Raw genomic sequence first — 19,069 nt, forward strand, 5'->3', positions numbered from 1 at the left:
CGCAACATGACCTCCCAACTCCTGTACTCAATACTCTGACCAATAAAGGAAAGCATACCAAACGCTGCCTTCACTATCCTAATTACCTGTGACTCCACTTTCAACGAGCTATGAACCTAAACTCCAAGATCTCTTTGTTCAGCAACACTCCCCAGAACCCCACCATTATGTGTGAGTGAGGCCCCATGACCTCGAATTGTTATCGAAACAGAACGTATTGCTCAAAGATTGACACCTACTCCACTAGTGTCAGTGAAAATGTTTAATTACACACGTGCTTGAAAGCCACTGGCAATTTTCAGAATGACAGAGAGACCCGGCAAGCAGTCCCCAAAGAAATCATCGAGGAAAGCCCCCAACACGATTTCCAGGATAGGGGTCCAAACAGCATCAAGAGGGAGCTGTTGAGGACCATCTCTGGGTGCTGGTCGGTCACTCACTGAGGTACACAGCCTTGGTCAGGGTGGATTCCATCACCAGGGTCGTCTTCACTGTCGAGTTCCCATATTGTAACTCCTTCCCCACCATTCTGTGGTTCACCTGCAGCATCAGAGAGAGCAGGACACTGAGCAAACATTCCTGTGGAGACGGACGGACGGAACGCTGTGGTACCCCAGAGCTTTGCTGCTCCCAGCCTCGGGCCGACTCTCTATGTGGAGTTTGCACATTCTCCCCGTGTCTGGGTGGCTTCCTCCCACAGCCCAAAGATGTGTCGGACAGGGTGGATTGGCCACCGGACATTACCCATAGTGTTCGGGGCATCGGTCAGAGGGAAATGGGGCTGGGTGGGTTCCTCTTCGGAGGGTCGCTGTGGACTGGATGTGGGGGGGGGGGATATAACCATTGCCCCATGATGGGGGGGGGGGAATATAACCATTGCCCCATGATGGGGGGGGAATATAACCATCGTCCCATGATGGGGGGGTGGGGAATATAACCATTGCCCCATGATGGGGGGGTGGGGAATATAACCATTGCCCCATGATGGGGGGGTGGGGAATATAACCATCGTCCCATGATGGGGGGTGGGGAATATAACCATTGCCCCATGATGGGGGGGGGGGAATATAACCATTGCCCCATGATGGGGGGGTGGGGAATATAACCATCGTCCCATGATGGGGGGAGAATATAACCATTGCCCCATGATGGGGGGGTGGGGAATATAACCATTGCCCCATGATGGGGGGGTGGGGAATATAACCATTGCCCCATGATGGGGGGGGGGGAATATAACCATCGTCCCATGATGGGGGGGTGGGGAATATAACCATTGCCCCATGATGGGGGGGTGGGGAATATAACCATTGCCCCATGATGGGGGGGTGGGGAATATAACCATTGCCCCATGATGGGGGGGTGGGGAATATAACCATTGCCCCATGATGGGGGGGTGGGGAATATAACCATTGCCGCATGACATTCAAAGACATGACCATCACCGAATCACCCAATATCAACATCCTTGGGATGACTATTAACCAGAAACTCAACTAGACCCACCACATAACGGCTACGGGAGCAGGTCAGAGGCTGGGAATTCTGCAGCGAGTAACTCCCCTCCTGACTCTCCCCCCATCGGGTCAGAGGCTGGGAATCCTGCAGCGAGTAACTCCCCTCCTGACTCTCCCCCCATCGGGTCAGAGGCTGGGAATCCTGCAGCGAGTAACTCCCATCCTGACTCTCCCCCCATCGGGTCAGAGGCTGGGAATCCTGCAGCGAGTAACTCCCCTCCTGACTCTCCCCCCAAAGCCCGGTCCCACCATCGGCAAGGCACAAGTCAGGAGGGTGAGGGAATACTCCCCACTTGCCCTGGACGGGGGCAGCTCCAACAAAACTCGAGAAGCTCAACACAGTCCAGGGACAGAGCAACCCCACCCCATCAAACACTCCCAGGGACAGACACAGGGGGGAACACCACCCCCTGAGGGGGCAGCAGATACAGGGGGGAACACCACCCCCTGAGGGGGCAGCAGATACAGGGGGGAACACCACCCCCTGAGGGGGCAGTAGATACAGGGGGGAAACACCACCCCCTGAGGGGGCAGCAGATACAGGGGGGAACACCACCCCCTGAGGGGGCAGTAGATACAGGGGGGAAACACCACCCCCTGAGGGGGCAGCAGATACAGGGGGGAACACCACCCCCTGAGGGGGCAGCAGATACAGGGGGGGGAAACAACACCCCCTGAGGGGGCAGCAGATACAGGGGGGGGAACACCACCCCCTGAGGGGGCAGTAGATACAGGGGTGAACACCACCCCCTGAGGGGGCTGCAGACACAGGGGCATCGTGTGGGGATGAGGGAGGTGTCACTGGTTCGACTGACCTTGACGAAGAGATCGTACAGGTGGGACTGGTCCCCAAAATGTCGGAACACCTCATCCATGAAGGTGATCAGAAAGGAGCCTTGCTCCGGGTCACGGTAGGCCACGTAACCTAGCAACAGGGTGAGATGGTTACACAGTGCAAAGGAGAGAAAGTGGTCCCCACTCCCTCAGCACTGACCCTCCGACAGTGCCCACTCCCTCTGCACTGACCCTCCGACAGTGCCCACTCCCTCAGCACTGACCCTCCGACAGTGCCCACTCCCTCAGCACTGACCCTCTGACAGTGCCCTCTCCCTCAGCACTGACCCTCCGACAGTGCCCACTCCCTCAGCACTGACCCTCCGACAGTGCCCACTCCCTCAGCACTGACCCTCCGACGGTGCCCTCTCCCTCAGCACTGACCCTCTGACAGTGCCTGCTCCCTCAGCACTGACCCTCTGACAGTGCCCACTCCCTCAGCACTGACCCTCCGACAGTGCCCACTCCCTCTGCACTGACCCTCCGACAGTGCCCACTCCCTCAGCACTGACCCTCCGACAGTGCCCACTCCCTCAGCACTGACCCTCTGACAGTGCCCTCTCCCTCAGCACTGACCCTCCGACAGTGCCCACTCCCTCAGCACTGACCCTCCGACAGTGCCCACTCCCTCAGCACTGACCCTCCGACGGTGCCCTCTCCCTCAGCACTGACCCTCTGACAGTGCCTGCTCCCTCAGCACTGACCCTCTGACAGTGCCCACTCCCTCAGCACTGACCCTCTGACAGTGCCCACTCCCTCAGCACTGACCCTCCGACAGTGCCCACTCCCTCAGCACTGACCCTCCGACAGTGCCCGCTCCCTCAGCACTGACCCCCTGACGGTGCCCTCTCCCTCAGCACTGACCCTCTGACAGTGCCCACTCCCTCAGCACTGACCCTCAGACAGTGCCCACTCCCTCAGCACTGACCCTCTGACAGTGCGGCACTCCCTCAGCACTGACCCTCTGACAGTGCCCGCTCCCTCAGCACTGACCCTCTGACAGTGCCCACTCCCTCAGCACTGACCCCCTGACGGTGCGCTCTCCCTCAGCACTGACCCTCCGACAGTGCCCGCTCCCTCAGCACTGACCCTCTGACAGTGCCCACTCCCTCAGCACTGACCCTCTGACAGTGCGGCACTCCCTCAGCACTGACCCTCTGACAGTGCCCGCTCCCTCAGCACTGACCCTCTGACAGTGCCCACTCCCTCAGCACTGACCCCCTGACGGTGCGCTCTCCCTCAGCACTGACCCTCCGACAGTGCCCGCTCCCTCAGCACTGACCCTCTGACAGTGCCCACTCCCTCAGCACTGATCCTCCGACAGTGCCCACTCCCTCAGCACTGACCCTCTGACAGTGCCCACTCCCTCAGCACTGACCCCCTGACGGTGCCCTCTCCCTCAGCACTGACCCTCTGACAGTGCCCACTCCCTCAGCACTGACCCTCAGACAGTGCCCACTCCCTCAGCACTGACCCTCTGACAGTGCGGCACTCCCTCAGCACTGACCCTCTGACAGTGCCCGCTCCCTCAGCACTGACCCTCTGACAGTGCCCACTCCCTCAGCACTGACCCCCTGACGGTGCGCTCTCCCTCAGCACTGACCCTCCGACAGTGCCCGCTCCCTCAGCACTGACCCTCTGACAGTGCCCACTCCCTCAGCACTGATCCTCCGACAGTGCCCACTCCCTCAGCACTGACCCTCTGACAGTGCCCACTCCCTCAGCACTGACCCCCTGACGGTGCCCTCTCCCTCAGCACTGACCCTCTGACAGTGCCCTCTCCCTCAGCACTGACCCTCCGACGGTGCCCTCTCCCTCAGCACTGACCCTCCGACAGTGCCCACTCCCTCTCAGTCTGGGATCCCCTTCCCCCCAGCGATTCTGGTTTCTGGACTCCTGACATTTCCAGTACATCACTGCCCTCTGCTGGTAACTGGTTTGTCTGCAGCCCAGGAGCTCGTTCCTCTCACTGAGCAAGGGACTGAGATATGTACTGACCAAGAGGTGCTGGGTAGACTGTAAAGGTGTCAGACATTGTCGGCAGTTTCTTGGTCTCAACTTCTTCCTGTGTGTTCATTGAGCGGAATCCAGTAGTGACGACCCCAGGGTCAACTTCCTCTGAAATGGAGAGAAACTATGATCAGAGAATTCTGTCTGTTGGCCTCATGACGATCAACAGCTCAAGCTGCGACCATTTCCCAGTGTTCTCCTCGGGTCAAGGGGTTAAGGTGTTTACAGTGACAGATTACAGGCATCCACCCACCGATGGACAGTTACATTCTGGCTGACCCGTGGTTGGGTCAGGAATACGTCTCAGACCCAGTGCTCTTCAGCAACTGCTGCCTCACAGCGCCAGGACCCCAGGTTCGATGCCCACACTGGGGCAACTGGCCGTGTGGCGTTTGCACAATCTCCCCGTGTCTGAGTGGGTTTGCTCCCACAGTCCAAAGATGTGTAGGCCAGGAAGGATTGGCCTTGGGAAATTGTCCCATAGTGCCCAGGGATGTGCAGGTTAGGGTGGATTGGCCGTGCTAAATTGTCCCGTAGTGCCCAGGGATGTGCAGGTTAGGGTGGATTGGCCGTGCTAAATTGTCCCGTAGTGCCCAGGGATGTGCAGGTTAGGGTGGATTGGCCGTGCTAAATTGTCCCGTAGTGCCCAGGGATGTGCAGGTTAGTGTGGATTGGCCGTGCTAAATTGTCCCGTAGTGCCCAGGGATGTGCAGGTTAGGGTGGATTGGCCGTACTAAATTGTCCCGTAGTGCCCAGGGATGTGCAGGTTAGTGTGGATTGGCCGTGCTAAATTGTCCCGTAGTGCCCAGGGATGTGCAGGTTAGGGTGGATTGGCCGTGCTAAATTGTCCCGTAGTGCCCAGGGATGTGCAGGTTAGTGTGGATTGGCCGTGCTAAATTGTCCCGTAGTGCCCAGGGATGTGCAGGTTAGGGTGGATTGGCCGTGCTAAATTGTCCCGTAGTGCCCAGGGATGTGCAGGTTAGGGTGGATTGGCCGTGCTAAATTGTCCCGTAGTGCCCAGGGATGTGCAGGTTAGTGTGGATTGGCCGTGCTAAATTGTCCCGTAGTGCCCAGGGATGTGCAGGTTAGGGTGGATTGGCCGTGCTAAATTGTCCCGTAGTGCCCAGGGATGTGCAGGTTAGTGTGGATTGGCCGTGCTAAATTGTCCCGTAGTGCCCAGGGATGTGCAGGTTAGGGTGGATTGGCCGTGCTAAATTGTCCCGTAGTGCCCAGGGATGTGCAGGTTAGGGTGGATTGGCCGTGCTAAATTGTCCCGTAGTGCCCAGGGATGTGCAGGTTAGGGTGGATTGGCCGTGCTAAATTGTCCCGTAGTGCCCAGGGATGTGCAGGTTAGGGTGGATTGGCCGTGCTAAATTGTCCCCGTAGTGTCCAGGGATGTGCAGGTTAGGGTGGATTGGCCGTGCTAAATTGTCTCTTAGTGCCCAGGGATGTGCAGGTTAGGGTGGATTGGCCGTGCTAAATTGTCCCGTAGTGCCCAGGGATGTGCAGGTTAGTGTGGATTGGCCGTGCTAAATTGTCCCGTAGTGCCCAGGGATGTGCAGGTTAGGGTGGATTGGCCGTGCTAAATTGTCCCCGTAGTGTCCAGGGATGTGCAGGTTAGTGTGGATTGGCCGTGCTAAATTGTCCCGTAGTGCCCAAGGATGTGCAGGTTAGGGTGGATTGGCCGTGCTAAATTGTCTCTTAGTGCCCAGGGATGTGCAGGTTAGGGTGGATTGGCCGTGGGAAATGCAGGGTTACAGTGATAGGGTTGGGGGATGGGTGTGGGTGGGATGCTTTTCAGAGGGTTGTGGTGGAATTGATGGGCAGAATGGCCTGCGTCCACGCTGTATGGATTGTGTGAACAGTTGGTCTTAGTACTGTCACCACCAACCAATCCCAGCACAGGGTTAGATACAGAGTAAAGCTCCCTCTACACTGTCCACCCATCAAACACTCCCAGGACAGGGACAGAGCGGGGTTAGATACAGAGTAAAGCTCCCTCTACACTGTCCACCATCAAACACTCCCAGGGCAGGGACAGCACGGGGTTAGATACAGAGTAAAACTCTCTCTACACTGTCCACCCATCAAACACTCCCAGGACAGGGACAGCACGGGGTTAGATACAGAGTAAAGCTCCCTCTACACTGTCCACCATCAAATACTCCCAGGGCAGGGATAGCACGGGGTTAGATACAGAGTAAAGCTCCCTCTACACTGTCCCCCCATCAAACACTCCCAGGACAGGGACAGCACAGGGCTAGATACAGAGTAAAGCTCCCTCTACACTGTCCCCCCATCAAACATTCCCAGGACAGGGACAGCACAGGGTTAGATACAGAGTAAAGCTTCCTCCACACTGTTCCTCACTCCCAGGGACAGGGACAGCGCGGGGTTAGATACAGAGTAAAGCTCTCTCTACACTGTCCCCACATCAAACACTCTCAGGGACAGGGACAGCGCGGGGTGAGATACACAGAGACTGAGTTGAAGAAGCTGGGGATAACCCGTACCTCCACGGCAGGCTTGGATGATGAAGACCTTTGGTTTGGTTTGGAGCTGAGGGCACTGTTTATTATTGAACATCTCAAAGATCGTCTCCAGTTTCACTCCGGTTTCTCTCGGTGCTCCGAAAATACTCGTATCGTTTCCGTGGGTCATGAGGAAGATGAACACACAGCTAACGTTCTGTGGTTTCTTCAGTTCCTCACGAAATTGTTCCATCGCGGGGATTATTTCCTGAGGGGAATACAGCGATTTAAAAGGCAGTTTGTGGGAAGGTCTGTTATGACCAAAATGGTGACAATTGATCCACCCCATTGCCTCGAACACACCACGTGTTCCTCAGGGGAGTGTCCTGGGCCCAACCACCTCCAGCTGCTTCGTCGATAACCTTCCCTCCATTAGAGGGTTAGAAGGAGAGACGTTCGCTGATGTTAGCACAATGTTCAGCACCATTCGCTGCTTCTCAGATACTGATACAGTCTGTGTTCAAATGCAGCAAAAACTGGACAATATCCAGGCTTGGGCTGACAAGGAGCAAGTTACAGTCACACCACACAGAGACCAGGCAGAGACCGTCTCCAACAAGAGAGAATCGAACCATTGCCCCCTTGACATTCAATGGTGTTACCATCACTGAATCCCTCACTATCAACATCCTGGGGGTTACCATTGACCAGAAACTGAGCTGGGACCCAGCCCCAGATCAATCCAGCAGCTACAGGAGCAGGTCAGAGGCTGGGAATCCTGCAGCGAGTAACTCCCCTCCTGACTCTCCCCCCAAAGCCCTGTCCCACCATCGGGTCAGAGGCTGGGAATCCTGCAGCGAGTAACTCCCCTCCTGACTCTCCCCGCAAAGCCCTGTCCCACCATTGGGTCAGAGGCTGGGAATCCTGCAGCGAGTAACTCCCCTCCTGACTCTCCCCCCAAAGCCCTGTCCCACCATCGGGTCAGAGGCTGGGAATCCTGCAGCGAGTAACTCCCCTCCTGACTCTCCCCCCAAAGCCCTGTCCCACCATCGGGTCAGAGGCTGGGAATCCTGCAGCGAGTAACTCCCCTCCTGACTCTCCCCCCCCAAAGCCCTGTCCCACCATCGGGTCAGAGGCTGGGAATCCTGCAGCGAGTAACTCCCCTCCTGACTCTCCCTCCAAAGCCCTGTCCCACCATCGGGTCAGAGGCTGGGAATCCTGCAGCGAGTAACTCCCCTCCTGACTCTCCCCCCAAAGCCCTGTCCCACCATCGGGTCAGAGGCTGGGAATCCTGCAGCGAGTAACTCCCCTCCTGACTCTCCCCCCAAAGCCCTGTCCCACCATCGGGTCACAGGCTGGGAATCCTGCAGCGAGTAACTCCCCTCCTGACTCTCCCCCCAAAGCCCTGTCCCACCATCGGGTCAGAGGCTGGGAATCCTGCAGCGAGTAACTCCCCTCCTGACTCTCCCCCCAAAGCCCTGTCCCACCATCGGGTCAGAGGCTGGGAATCCTGCAGCGAGTAACTCCCCTCCTGACTCTCCCCCCAAAGCCCTGTCCCACCATCGGGTCAGAGGCTGGGAATCCTGCAGTGAGTAACTCCCCTCCTGACTCTCCCCCCAAAGCCCTGTCCCACCATCGGGTCAGAGGCTGGGAATCCTGCAGCGAGTAACTCCCCTCCTGACTCTCCCCCCCAAAGCCCTGTCCCACCATCGACAAGGCACAAGTCAGGAGGGTGAGGGAATACTCCCCACTTGCCCTGGACAGGGGCAGCTCCAACAAAACTCGAGAAGCTAAACACAATCCTGGGACAGAGCAACCCCCACCCCATCAAACACTCCCAGGGACAGACATGGGGGGAACACCACCCCCTGAGGGGGCAGCAGACACAGGGGGGAACACCACCTCCTGAGGGGGCAGCAGATACAGGGGGGAACACCACCCCCTGAGGGGGCACAGGGAGGAACTTCACCCCCGGGACTGCCCCTCAGAGCCACCTCCCCCCACCCATCCTGATTGGGAGCGATATGGGCCGTTCCTTCAGTGTCGCCGGGGTCTAACTCCTGGAACTCCCTCCCTCACGGGGCATTGTGCGGGGTCCCCCTCACCACACAGGGGGTTGGGGGTGGACTACAGTGGGTCAGGAAGGTTGCTCACCCCCAGCTATTCGGGGGTGGCAATTAGGCATGGGGTGATAAGTGATGAGCTAGGCAGTGATAGCTGCATGCTACTGCTGTGAAGGTGAAGGCATGTACTGTACCTTTAAGAGAGTGTGGATTCTGGCAAGCACCTGGCGTGTGACTAACTAGCAGGCACAGAGCGTACTGGAGAATTCAAAGTTGTAACCTGAAGCTGTAGCATTTGGGCTGTAACCTAGATATCTCAATAGTTTTCACAGCAGTTCAAATTTAACCAATCAGTTATAATTATGCCCCAAGATACTAAACACCAATCAAATTTCAATTTTACTGTTTTGCCAACATTGATCCAATGAGACGATCCTATGTTTGGGGTATAAAAAGTATGCCTTTTGGACGTTAGCCATTGTCAGACAGAATGCCCGAAAACCCTCTTCATCAAAGGTACCTTTTGCATATGAAACATCTGTGCAGCGCAAGGCAGAAGACAGCCCAGGGAGATCTGCAAACAGACGAAGATCAACACCGGAGACAACAGCCGCTGCCTGGTTTTGAAAATAGAGTTGCTGTAAATTTAGTAGGGGCTTTATCGAGTCAGAGCTGAAAAATGTGTGGCTGGAAAAGCGCAGCAAGTCAGGCAGCATCCAAGGAACAGGAGGATCGACATTTCGGGCATAAGCCCTTCTTCAGGAATGAGGAAAGTGTGTCCAGCAGGCTAAGATAAAAGGTAGGGAGGAGGGGCTTGGGGGGAGCGGCGTTGGAAATGTGATAGGTGGAAGGAGGTTAAGGTGAGGGTGATAGGTCAAACTGGGGTGGGGGCGGAGAGGTCAGGAAGAAGATTGCAGGTTAGGAAGGTGGTGCTGAGTTCGAGGGTTGGGACTGAGACAAGGTGGGGGGAGGGGAAATGAGGAAACTGGAGAAATCTGAGTTCATCCCTTGTGGTTGGAGGGTTCCTAGGCGGAAGATGAGGCGCTCTTCCTCCAGCCGTCATGTTGCTATGGTCTGGCGATGGAGGAGTCCAAGGACCTGCATGTCCTTGGTGGAGTGGGAGGGGGAGTTGAACTGTTGAGCCACGGGGTGGTTGGGTTGGTTGGTCCGGGTGTCCCAGAGGTGTTCTCTGAAATGTTCCGCAAGTAGGCGGCCTGTCTCCCCAATATACAGGAGGCCACATTACTGCAGCGGATGCAGTAAATGATGTGTGTGGAGGTGCAGGTGAATTTGTGGCGGATATGGAAGGATCCCTTGGAGCCTTGGAGGGAAGTAAGTGGGGAGGTGTGGGTGCAAGTTTTGCATTTCTTGCGGTTGCAGGGGAAGGTGCCGGGAGTGGAAGTTGGGTTGGTGGGGGACGTGGACCTGACGAGGGAGTCATGGAGGGAGTGGTCTTTTCGGAACACTGATAGGGGAGGGGAGGGAAATATATCCCTGGTGGTGGGGTCCGTTTGGAGGTGGCGGAAATGACGACGGATGATACGATGTATATGGAGGTTGGTGGGGTGGTAGGTGAGGACCAGTGTGGTTCTGTCCTGGTGGCGGTTGGAGGGGCGGGGCTCAAGGGCGGAGGAGCAGGAAGTGGAGGAAATGCGGTGGAGGGCATCGTCGACCACGTCTGGGGGGATATTGCGGTCTAGGTAGCTGTGGGAGTCGGTATATTGTTACAGAGTAGGAGGTAGATAGAAAACCTTTAAGACAAAGGAGGATTAGAGTTATAAATAATTGTTGTTTAATGGTTCGCCTTTAGAATTAAAGAATAAAATTATTATTTTTTTCTTTAAATAGTGGAATTTAGATAGTTCTCTGTCACTTGTACATTAACAGATTACGAGGCAAGGTGAGTTTTTCTGTGGTTTACTTAGCAGAAGGGTTTACCATTGTGTCCTAACACTACGAATGGACTAGCACAGGAAGCATTAATTCCAATGAACATTCAGCGAAACTGTTCAATAAAAAAGGATGAGTATTTACCTTTTCCTTTGGGTCAATGCACTCCTTGACATAAAAGTGGAAATAATCCAAAAGGTTCCTCAGCCTCTGTAAATCCTCCTCAGCACCTCGCCTGGCCTGCTTGACACAGAGCAGAAAAGCGACTCTGTCCCCAGACATGTCATAGCGATCCTGGGAGGGAGTATATATCAAAACCTTTCAAGCATATTGTCAAATGTGAGATCGAAAGGCCGGAAATTGTTGCAGGGGTGACATTTTTAGGGAAAAGGTTAAAGTTGTACAGAGTGAATTTAACAGGTTTGGCAGAAGATTAAAAAGCCAAACATTATCAGTTGTAATTTCCAGTTTACATCCGATGCCAAACCCAAGCGAGGGAAGGACCGAAAGATGAAAGGAGATAAATCAATGCCTGAGGAGCCGGCATATTGTTCAGGGATTCAGGTTTTTTGGTCAGTTGGAATGTGTCCTGGGACAGAAAAGAGCTGCTCAAAAAGGATGGGTCTAAACTGCTAAGGCAGGGAGATTTGCTCATCCTATAAATAGGGGGCGTTCTACTGATACAGAACTGGGCAGTGGAGGATAGCTGAGCAGCAGTGTGACTGGGAGGACTGATGGGGAAGGCTGAATGTGTGGAGAGCCTGTCAATCATTAAAGAAACGCGAGAGCGAGTCAGAGCATGTAGTAACTCGGAAGAACCAAATGGCATTTATTTCAGTGCTTTTGGGCACAGGCTCTGATTCAGTCTGGCAATGTTGCAAGAGGAAATCATATAACCAGTAGACAATAGGTGCAGGAGTAGGCCATTCTGCCCTTCGAGCCTGCACTACCATTCAATATGATCATGGCTGATCATCCACAACCAGTATCCTGTTCCTGCCTTATCTCCATAACCCTTGATTCCACAATCCTTGAGAGCTCTATCCAACTCTTTCTTCAATGAATCCAGAGACTGGGCCTCCACTGCCCTCTGGGGCAGAGCATTCCACAGAGCCACCACTCTCTGGGTGAAGAAGTTTCTCCTGAGCTCTGTCCTAAATGGTCTACCCCGTATTTTTAAGCTGTGCCCTCTGGTTCGGCACTCACCCATCAGCGGAAACATGTTTCCTGCCTCCAGAGTGTCCAATCCTTTAACAATCTTATATGTCTCAATCATACACCCTCTCAGTCTTCTAAACTCAAGGGTATACAGGCCCAGTCGCTTCAGTCTTTCAGTGTAAGGTAATCCCGCCATTCCAGGAATTGACCTCGTGAACCTACGCTGCACTCCCTCAATAGCCAGAATGTCTTTCCTTAAATTTGGAGACCAGAACTGCACACAATATTCCAGGTGCGGTCTCACCAGGGCCCTGTACAGCTGCAGAAGAACCTCTTTGCTTCTATACTCAATCCCTCTTGTTATGAAGGCCAGCATGCTATTAGCCTTCTTCACTACCTGCTGTACCTGCATGCTTACCTTCATTGACTGGTGTATTTGTACTGCCCCTTTACCTAACTTGACTCCATTTAGGTGGTAATCTGCCTTCCTGTTCTTGCCACCAAAGTGGATAACCATACATTTATCCACATTAAACTGCATCTGCCATGCATCTGTCCACTCACCTAACCTGTCCAGGTCACCCTGTAATCTCCTAACATCCTCCTCACATTTCACCCTGCCACCCAGCTTTGTATCATCAGCAAATTTGCTAATGTTACTATTAATACCATCTTCTATATCATTAACATATATTGTAAAAAGCTGCGGTGCTAGCACTGATCCCTGCGGTACCCCACTGGTCACCGCCTGCCATTCCGAAAGGGAGCCGTTTATCACTACTCTGTTTCCTGTCAGCCAACCAATTTTCAATCCAAGTTAATATTTTGCCCCCAACACCATGCGCCCTAATTTTGCTCACTAATCCCTAAGCGGGATGTTATCAAAGGCTTTCTGAAAGTCCAGGTACACTACATCCACTGGATCTCCCTTGTCCATCTTCAGAGTTACATCCTCAAAAAATTCCAGAAGATTAGTCAACCTTGATTTCCCCTTCATAAATCCATGCTGACTCTGACCTATCCTGTTACTACTATCCAGATGTGTCGTAATTTCATCCTTTATAATTGACTCCAGCATCTTTCCCACCACTGAGGTCAGACTAACTGGTCTATAATTTCCTGCTTTCTCTCTCGCTCCTTTATTAAAAATGGTACAACATTAGCCACTGTCCAATCCGCAGGAACTGAGCCTGAATCTATAGAAAATGGAAAATAATCACCAATGCGTCCACGATTTCTCGAGCCACCTCCTTCAGTACCCTGGGATGTAGACCATCAGGCCCCGGGGACTTATCAGCCTTCAGACCTAACAGTCTCTCCAACTCCAATTCCTGCCGATTATAAATTCCCTTCAGTTCATCCATTACCCTCAGTCCTTCAGCCACTATTACATCTGGGAGATTGCTTGTGTCTTCCCCAGTGAAGACAGATCTAAAGTACCTATTCAACTCTTCTGCCACTTCCTTGTTCCTCATAATAAATTCACCCGTTTCTGTTTTCAAGGGCTCAATTTTAGCCTTAACAATTTTTTTTCTTTTCAACATACCTAAAAAAAGCTTTTACTATCCTCCTTTATATTTTTGGCCAGTTTGCTTTCCTACCTCAGTTCTTCTCCACCTATTGCCATTTTAGTTAACCTCTGTTGCTCTTTAAAGGTTTCCCAGTCCTCTGGCTTCCCGCCCATCTATGCTATTTATACCTCTTCTCTTTTATCTTTATACAGTCCTTAACTTCCCTCGTCAGCCATGGCCAACCCTGCCTCCCCTTAGGATCTTTCTTCCTCTTTGGAATGAACCGATCCTGCACCTTCTGCATTATACCCAGAAATACCTGCCGTTGTTGTCCCTGCTCGGGTAATGAACCATTGAACTTTGGCCAGCTCCTCCCTCATAGTTCTATAGTTCCCTTTGTTCAACTGCAATACTGATACTCCCAATTCTCCCTTCTCCCTCTCAAACAGTAGTTGTCGAATAGCGATGACCTTCCAGCAATCTGCAAAACAATCTCTCCAAAGCTGTAACAAACATTGCCCTGTCTAATATAGGACAGGCAATAGATTACTCCAGCCAGAAATAAGGGGAAGCAAGTAACTCTTACAACTGGAGGAAATCATGAGATCATATACAAGTCAATGAAAATGTTCTTTTTCTTATAGATAAAGCTGATAAACTCAGGACATGTTTAAGAACATGCTCTTGGGATGCCATAGCTATTACAGAAACTTGGACAGGACTGGCAGCTCAGTGTTGTGGGTTTTAGACGCTACAGGAAGGCTAGGAAATGGGGCAAGAGGGAGAGGGAGGCTGGTGAATTTGATCAAGGAATACATTACTGCTGTAACTGGGGAAGATATTCCTGAAAAATCACCCAGTGAAAATATACAGGTAGAAATTATGGAAAGGTCGCTTTGATGGGTTGTACTAAAGGCCCACCACTAGTAAGACAGAAATTGAGAAACAATTTTGTTGGGAGATCTCAGATATATGGGAGTATAAGAAGGTTGCAATAATGGGGGGGGTTTAATTTTCCAAACATTGGCTGAGGCTAGAATAGTGTTAAAGGTTTGGATGGTGAAGAATTTGTCAAACGTACTCAAAAAAATGTTCTTTATCAATATGTGGATGCTCCTGCTAGAGACAGAGTAAAACTAAACTTTCTTTTGGTCATAAGGTAGGGCAGGTGACTGAAGTAAAGGTCGGGGAACACTTTGGGTCCACAAAGTTAAAAATCGCACAACACTAGATTATAGTCCAACAGGTTTATTTGGAAGCACTAGCTTTCAGAGCGCTGCTCCTTCATCAGGTGGTTGTGGAGTATAAGATCATAAGACACAGAATTTGTAGCAAAGGTTTACAGTGTGATGTAACTGAAATTATATATTGAAAAAGACCTGGATTGTTTGTTATGACCTTTTTGAATGACCATGTTGGTTTCAGTTCTTTCAATCGCAAAACCTTTTTTAAAAGTTACATTCGCAAGTGAACTTTAACAATTGGCGTCATGTCAGCCCAGATAATGTACTGAAGGTGTTAGCTTCCCCGTGTGAGGCTGTCTCTGCCACAATGGTCAGACTGATTCCAATCTAAAAAACGGATTTACAGAACCTTACACAGATTCTGTTGTGTGACTTTTACCTTTGTACTCTCCAGTCCAACACCGACGTCTACAAATCATAATGTTGGGTCCAGCGATCATAACTCTATTGTAGTTTCAAATGGTTATGGAAAAGAGTAAGACTTTTATCAAAGTTAAAGTTTTTAATTGGAGTAAGGCAATCTTTAATGGTATGAGACAAGGATTTTCAAAAGTTGATTGGAGTTGACTGTTCGCAGATAAAAAAAGAGTCTGACAAGTGGGAGGTGTTCGAGAGTGTGATGACAAGAGTTCAGAGGCATTAAGTTCCTGTTAAAGTGAAGGGTGGGACTGGTAAGATTAAGGATCAATGGATGAATAAAGTTATTGAGATTTTAGTCAAGACTAAAAGGGAATAAAGACAACTTGGTTCAGTTGAATTTCTTAATTAATATAAAGAGTGTAAGGGCATTCTTAAGAGAGAAATAAGGAGGGCTAAGAGGGGATATGAGATAGCTTTGGCAGGTATGTTTAAGGATAATCCAAAGCGATTAAGAGCAAGAGGGTAAGTAGAGAGAGGGTTGGGCCCCTTAAGGATTAAGGAGGTCAGCTTTGTGTTGGACCCCAGGAGATGGGCGAGATACTAAATGAATATTTCAGTCAGTTGTTACTGTGGAGAAGTAAACTTTGATGTTTTAAAATCAGCTCACATTATGGAAGAGGAGGTTCGGGAGGTCTTAGAGACTATAAATCTCCTGACCTAATGTATCCAACGACATTCTGGGATGTAAGGGAGGAAGTTATAAGACTCCCTTGCAGAAATATTTGCATCATCTATAACTCCAGGTGAGGTACCTGATGACTGAAGTGCGGTTAATACTGTACCTTTGTTTAAGAAAGGCTGTCAGGAGAAATTGGCCAACTGTAGACCCGTGAGTCTGACTTCGGTTATGGATAGATTGTTGGAGGTGATTATATCAGATAGGATTTATGGACACTTCGAGAGGCAAACATTGATTAGGGATAGTGTTATGGATTAGGCTAGACCGCTCCAAACATTCTTACACAGGCAGCCCCAGTTCATAACTTTGCAATCTGTTTCAGTCAGTGTACAGTGAAAATTACCCAGAGTAAGATAGCGAGGTTGACTACTAGATTTTAAAACAGACAAAGATTTATCACAAAATTACACAATAAAACACAGAGACCAGAATAACAACCCCCTACAGAACTCAGTCTATCCAAACCAGACTTAATTATGCTGTTCCGAATATCCACAACAGCCCCAAAAAGCAAACTCCCGTTAAAACCCAGTGTAAATGGAACACGTGCTTCCAGGTTGAAGGGCAGAGAGAGAGAGAGAGAGAGAGAGAGAGAGAGAGTTTCCACACGGCTCCATGTTGAACGTCCATCCAGTTCAAGACTGAACTAAAACTGCTCAGCTAGAGAGCTGACCGCTCCCCTTTCATTATACAGGTCACTTCTAAAAGACGACCTGAAGTCTCATCTGTTTACATTGAAACAAAAGGCCTCTCAAACTCCTTTCCATCCCTGTACCAAACCAGACTGATGGGAGCCCGGCCTGGTGTATTACCCCTCTGAAAAAAATCAAGGACAGAGTCTCCTTGAGCCAAGGAACAGCTTTGAGAGAATAAAGATGGACGAGCTTTGTTATAATAGTCAGCATGGTTTTGTGTGAGGAAAATCATGTTTCACAAACTTGATTGAGTTGTTTGAGGAAGTTACTAAAAATGTTGATGAGGGCAGAGCAGTAGCCATCGTTTATTTGGATTTTAGTAAAGCCTTTGACAAGGGTCCACATGGTAGACTAATTAGTAAAGTTAGATCACATGGGATTCAGGGTGAGCTCGCCGATTGGATACAAAACGGCAGGAGACAGAGCATGGGATGATGGAGGGTTGGTTACTGAGCTGGAGGCCTGTCACCAGCAGTGTTCCACAGGGATCGATTCTGGCTTCTCTTTCGTTTATCATTTTTATAAATGATTCAGATGAGAATATAGAAGGTATGGTTAGTAAGTTTGCAGACGACATCAAAATTGGTAGCATTGTAGACAGTGAAAAAGGTTTTATAAGGCTAAAAAGGGACTTTGGTCAATGGGCTGAGGAGTGGCAGATGGAGTTCAATCTGGATAAATATGAGGTATTGCATTTTGGTAAAACAAACGCGGGGAGGGCTTACACAGTTAATGGTAGGGCCCTGGGTAGTGTTGCAGAACAGGGGGACCTAGGGGTGCAGGTACATTGTTCTTTGAAGTTTGCATACACAAAGATGGGGGGGGGGGGTGAAGAAGGCATTAGCACACTTGCATTCATTGCTCGGTTGTTTGAGTGTAGGAGCTGGGAATTCATGTTGGGGTTGTACAGGACATTGGTGAGGCTTCTTCTGGAATACTGTGTCCAGTTCCTGTCGCCCTGTTATTGGAAGGATATTATTAAACTGGAGAGGGTTCGGGATAGATTTACCAGGATCTTTCTGGGTATGGAAGGGTTGAGTCAGGAGGAGTGGCTGGACAGGGCAGGGTCCTTTTTAACTGGAGGGTAGGAGGTTGAGACGTGACCTATTAGAAGTTTATAAAATCATGAGGGGTATAGACAGAATTAATGGGAGTTGTCTTTTCCCTCGGATGGGGAATTTCAGGACAAGGGGGCACAATCTTCAGGTGAGACTAGAGAGATTTAGGAAGGACATAGGAGCAATGTTTTCTTACACACAGGGTGGTTTGAGTGTGGAGTGACCTTCCAGCAGAAGTGATGGATGTGGAAACAATTCCAACGTTTACACAACATTTGGATAAGTACACGAGTGGGAAAGCTTTGGAGGGATATGGGCAAGCAGCAGGACAAGTGGCACTAGATTAGTTTGGGATTATGTTTGGCACGGACTGGTTGGGTTGATCTCTGTCCCCTCCTCCAGCCCCCACACCCCCTCCCTATCCCTGTCCCCTCCTCCAGCCCCTACACCCACTCCCTATCTCTGTCCTCTCCTCCAGCCCCTACACCCCCTCCCTATCCCTGTCCCCTCCTCCAGCCCCTACACCCCCTCCATATCTCTGTCACCTCCTCCAGCCCCTACACCCACTCCCTATCTCTGTCCTCTCCTCTAGCCCCTACACCCCCTCCCTATCTCTGTCCCCTCCTCCAGCCCCTACACCCCCTCCCTATCTCTGTCACCTCCTCCAGCCCCTACACCCCCTCCCTATCCCTGTCAGCTCCTCTGGCCCCCTACACCCCCTCCCTATCTCTGTCAACCCTCCAGCCCCTACACCCCTCGCTCCAAGTCTCCCCTCCTCCACATCTCCACCAATTCAATCCCTAACCCCCACTCCCCCTCTGTCACTCTCTACTGTTTTCCCCCTACTGTTCCCAGGCCCTCCTCCCTCCACTTCATCCTGCCCCACCAACCCCCTCCCTCCAACTCTCCTCATCCCATCCCTCTCTTTGCCCCCCCCGTCTCTCTCTCTCTCTCTCTCTCCCCCCGGAACCTGCCACTGTCACCAAGATCAATGTGAATTTTGCCTACGTACCTCAGACATACTTGGCTCTCCCGCTCTCTCTGTACCTGCGAAAAGAGACCACCAGGTCAGAAAGGAGCGTGGCTTCAGCACCGTTTCCTGGAACAGGCTGAGGCTATTCTGCCCTTCCCTTTCCTGCCAGCTCTTTGGAACCAATCACTCCAACACACACGCCAGTTGCATAAGCGTCCTCTGCTCTGCTGAAACAGTTTCCCTGTTGGGAAGTGTTGTCTTCCTCCAGCTTTTCACCGTAGCCAAATGTGGCTAGTGTGTGCCGTGCTCCTGTATGCACTTATCATACCTTCCAGGGTCAGAGAAACACAAACAGCCTCCTCTCAAAGAGCTCCCTCCTTAAGCAAGGAAAGGTCACCCAAGGGAAACACACCCATCGCCTTGAGCAGGAAGTGTTCGAATATATTCTGGAGGATTGCCTGCCAAACACCCAACTGCATTGTCCTAGCGCCCTGTGCCAGTCGGTTTACCTGAGGGCTGACCAAAGAGGCTTGGGTTTGAAATGTACTG

At 51.5% G+C, this 19,069-nt stretch overlaps 1 protein-coding gene across 1 annotated transcript; it reads right to left on the reverse strand.

Moving 5' to 3' along the window:
• Positions 1-247: 247 nt before the first annotated feature.
• LOC148134937 (caspase-14-like) lies at positions 248-18,887 on the reverse strand. Its single transcript, XM_087985301.1, has 6 exons — positions 18,560-18,887; positions 10,927-11,076; positions 6,872-7,097; positions 4,347-4,466; positions 2,330-2,439; positions 248-540 (listed from the first exon to the last, which is right to left on the reverse strand). Exons 1-6 carry the CDS (start codon positions 18,566-18,568, stop codon positions 433-435), a joined length of 723 nt encoding a protein of 240 aa, XP_087841427.1. The 5' UTR covers positions 18,569-18,887; the 3' UTR covers positions 248-432.
• Positions 18,888-19,069: the final 182 nt, after the last annotated feature.

Source organism: Chiloscyllium plagiosum, unplaced genomic scaffold (assembly GCF_037043375.1).
Source record: "Chiloscyllium plagiosum isolate Xiang-an unplaced genomic scaffold, Cpla_swu_hap1 HiC_scaffold_51, whole genome shotgun sequence".
NCBI classification, from domain to species: domain Eukaryota; kingdom Metazoa; phylum Chordata; class Chondrichthyes; order Orectolobiformes; family Hemiscylliidae; genus Chiloscyllium; species Chiloscyllium plagiosum.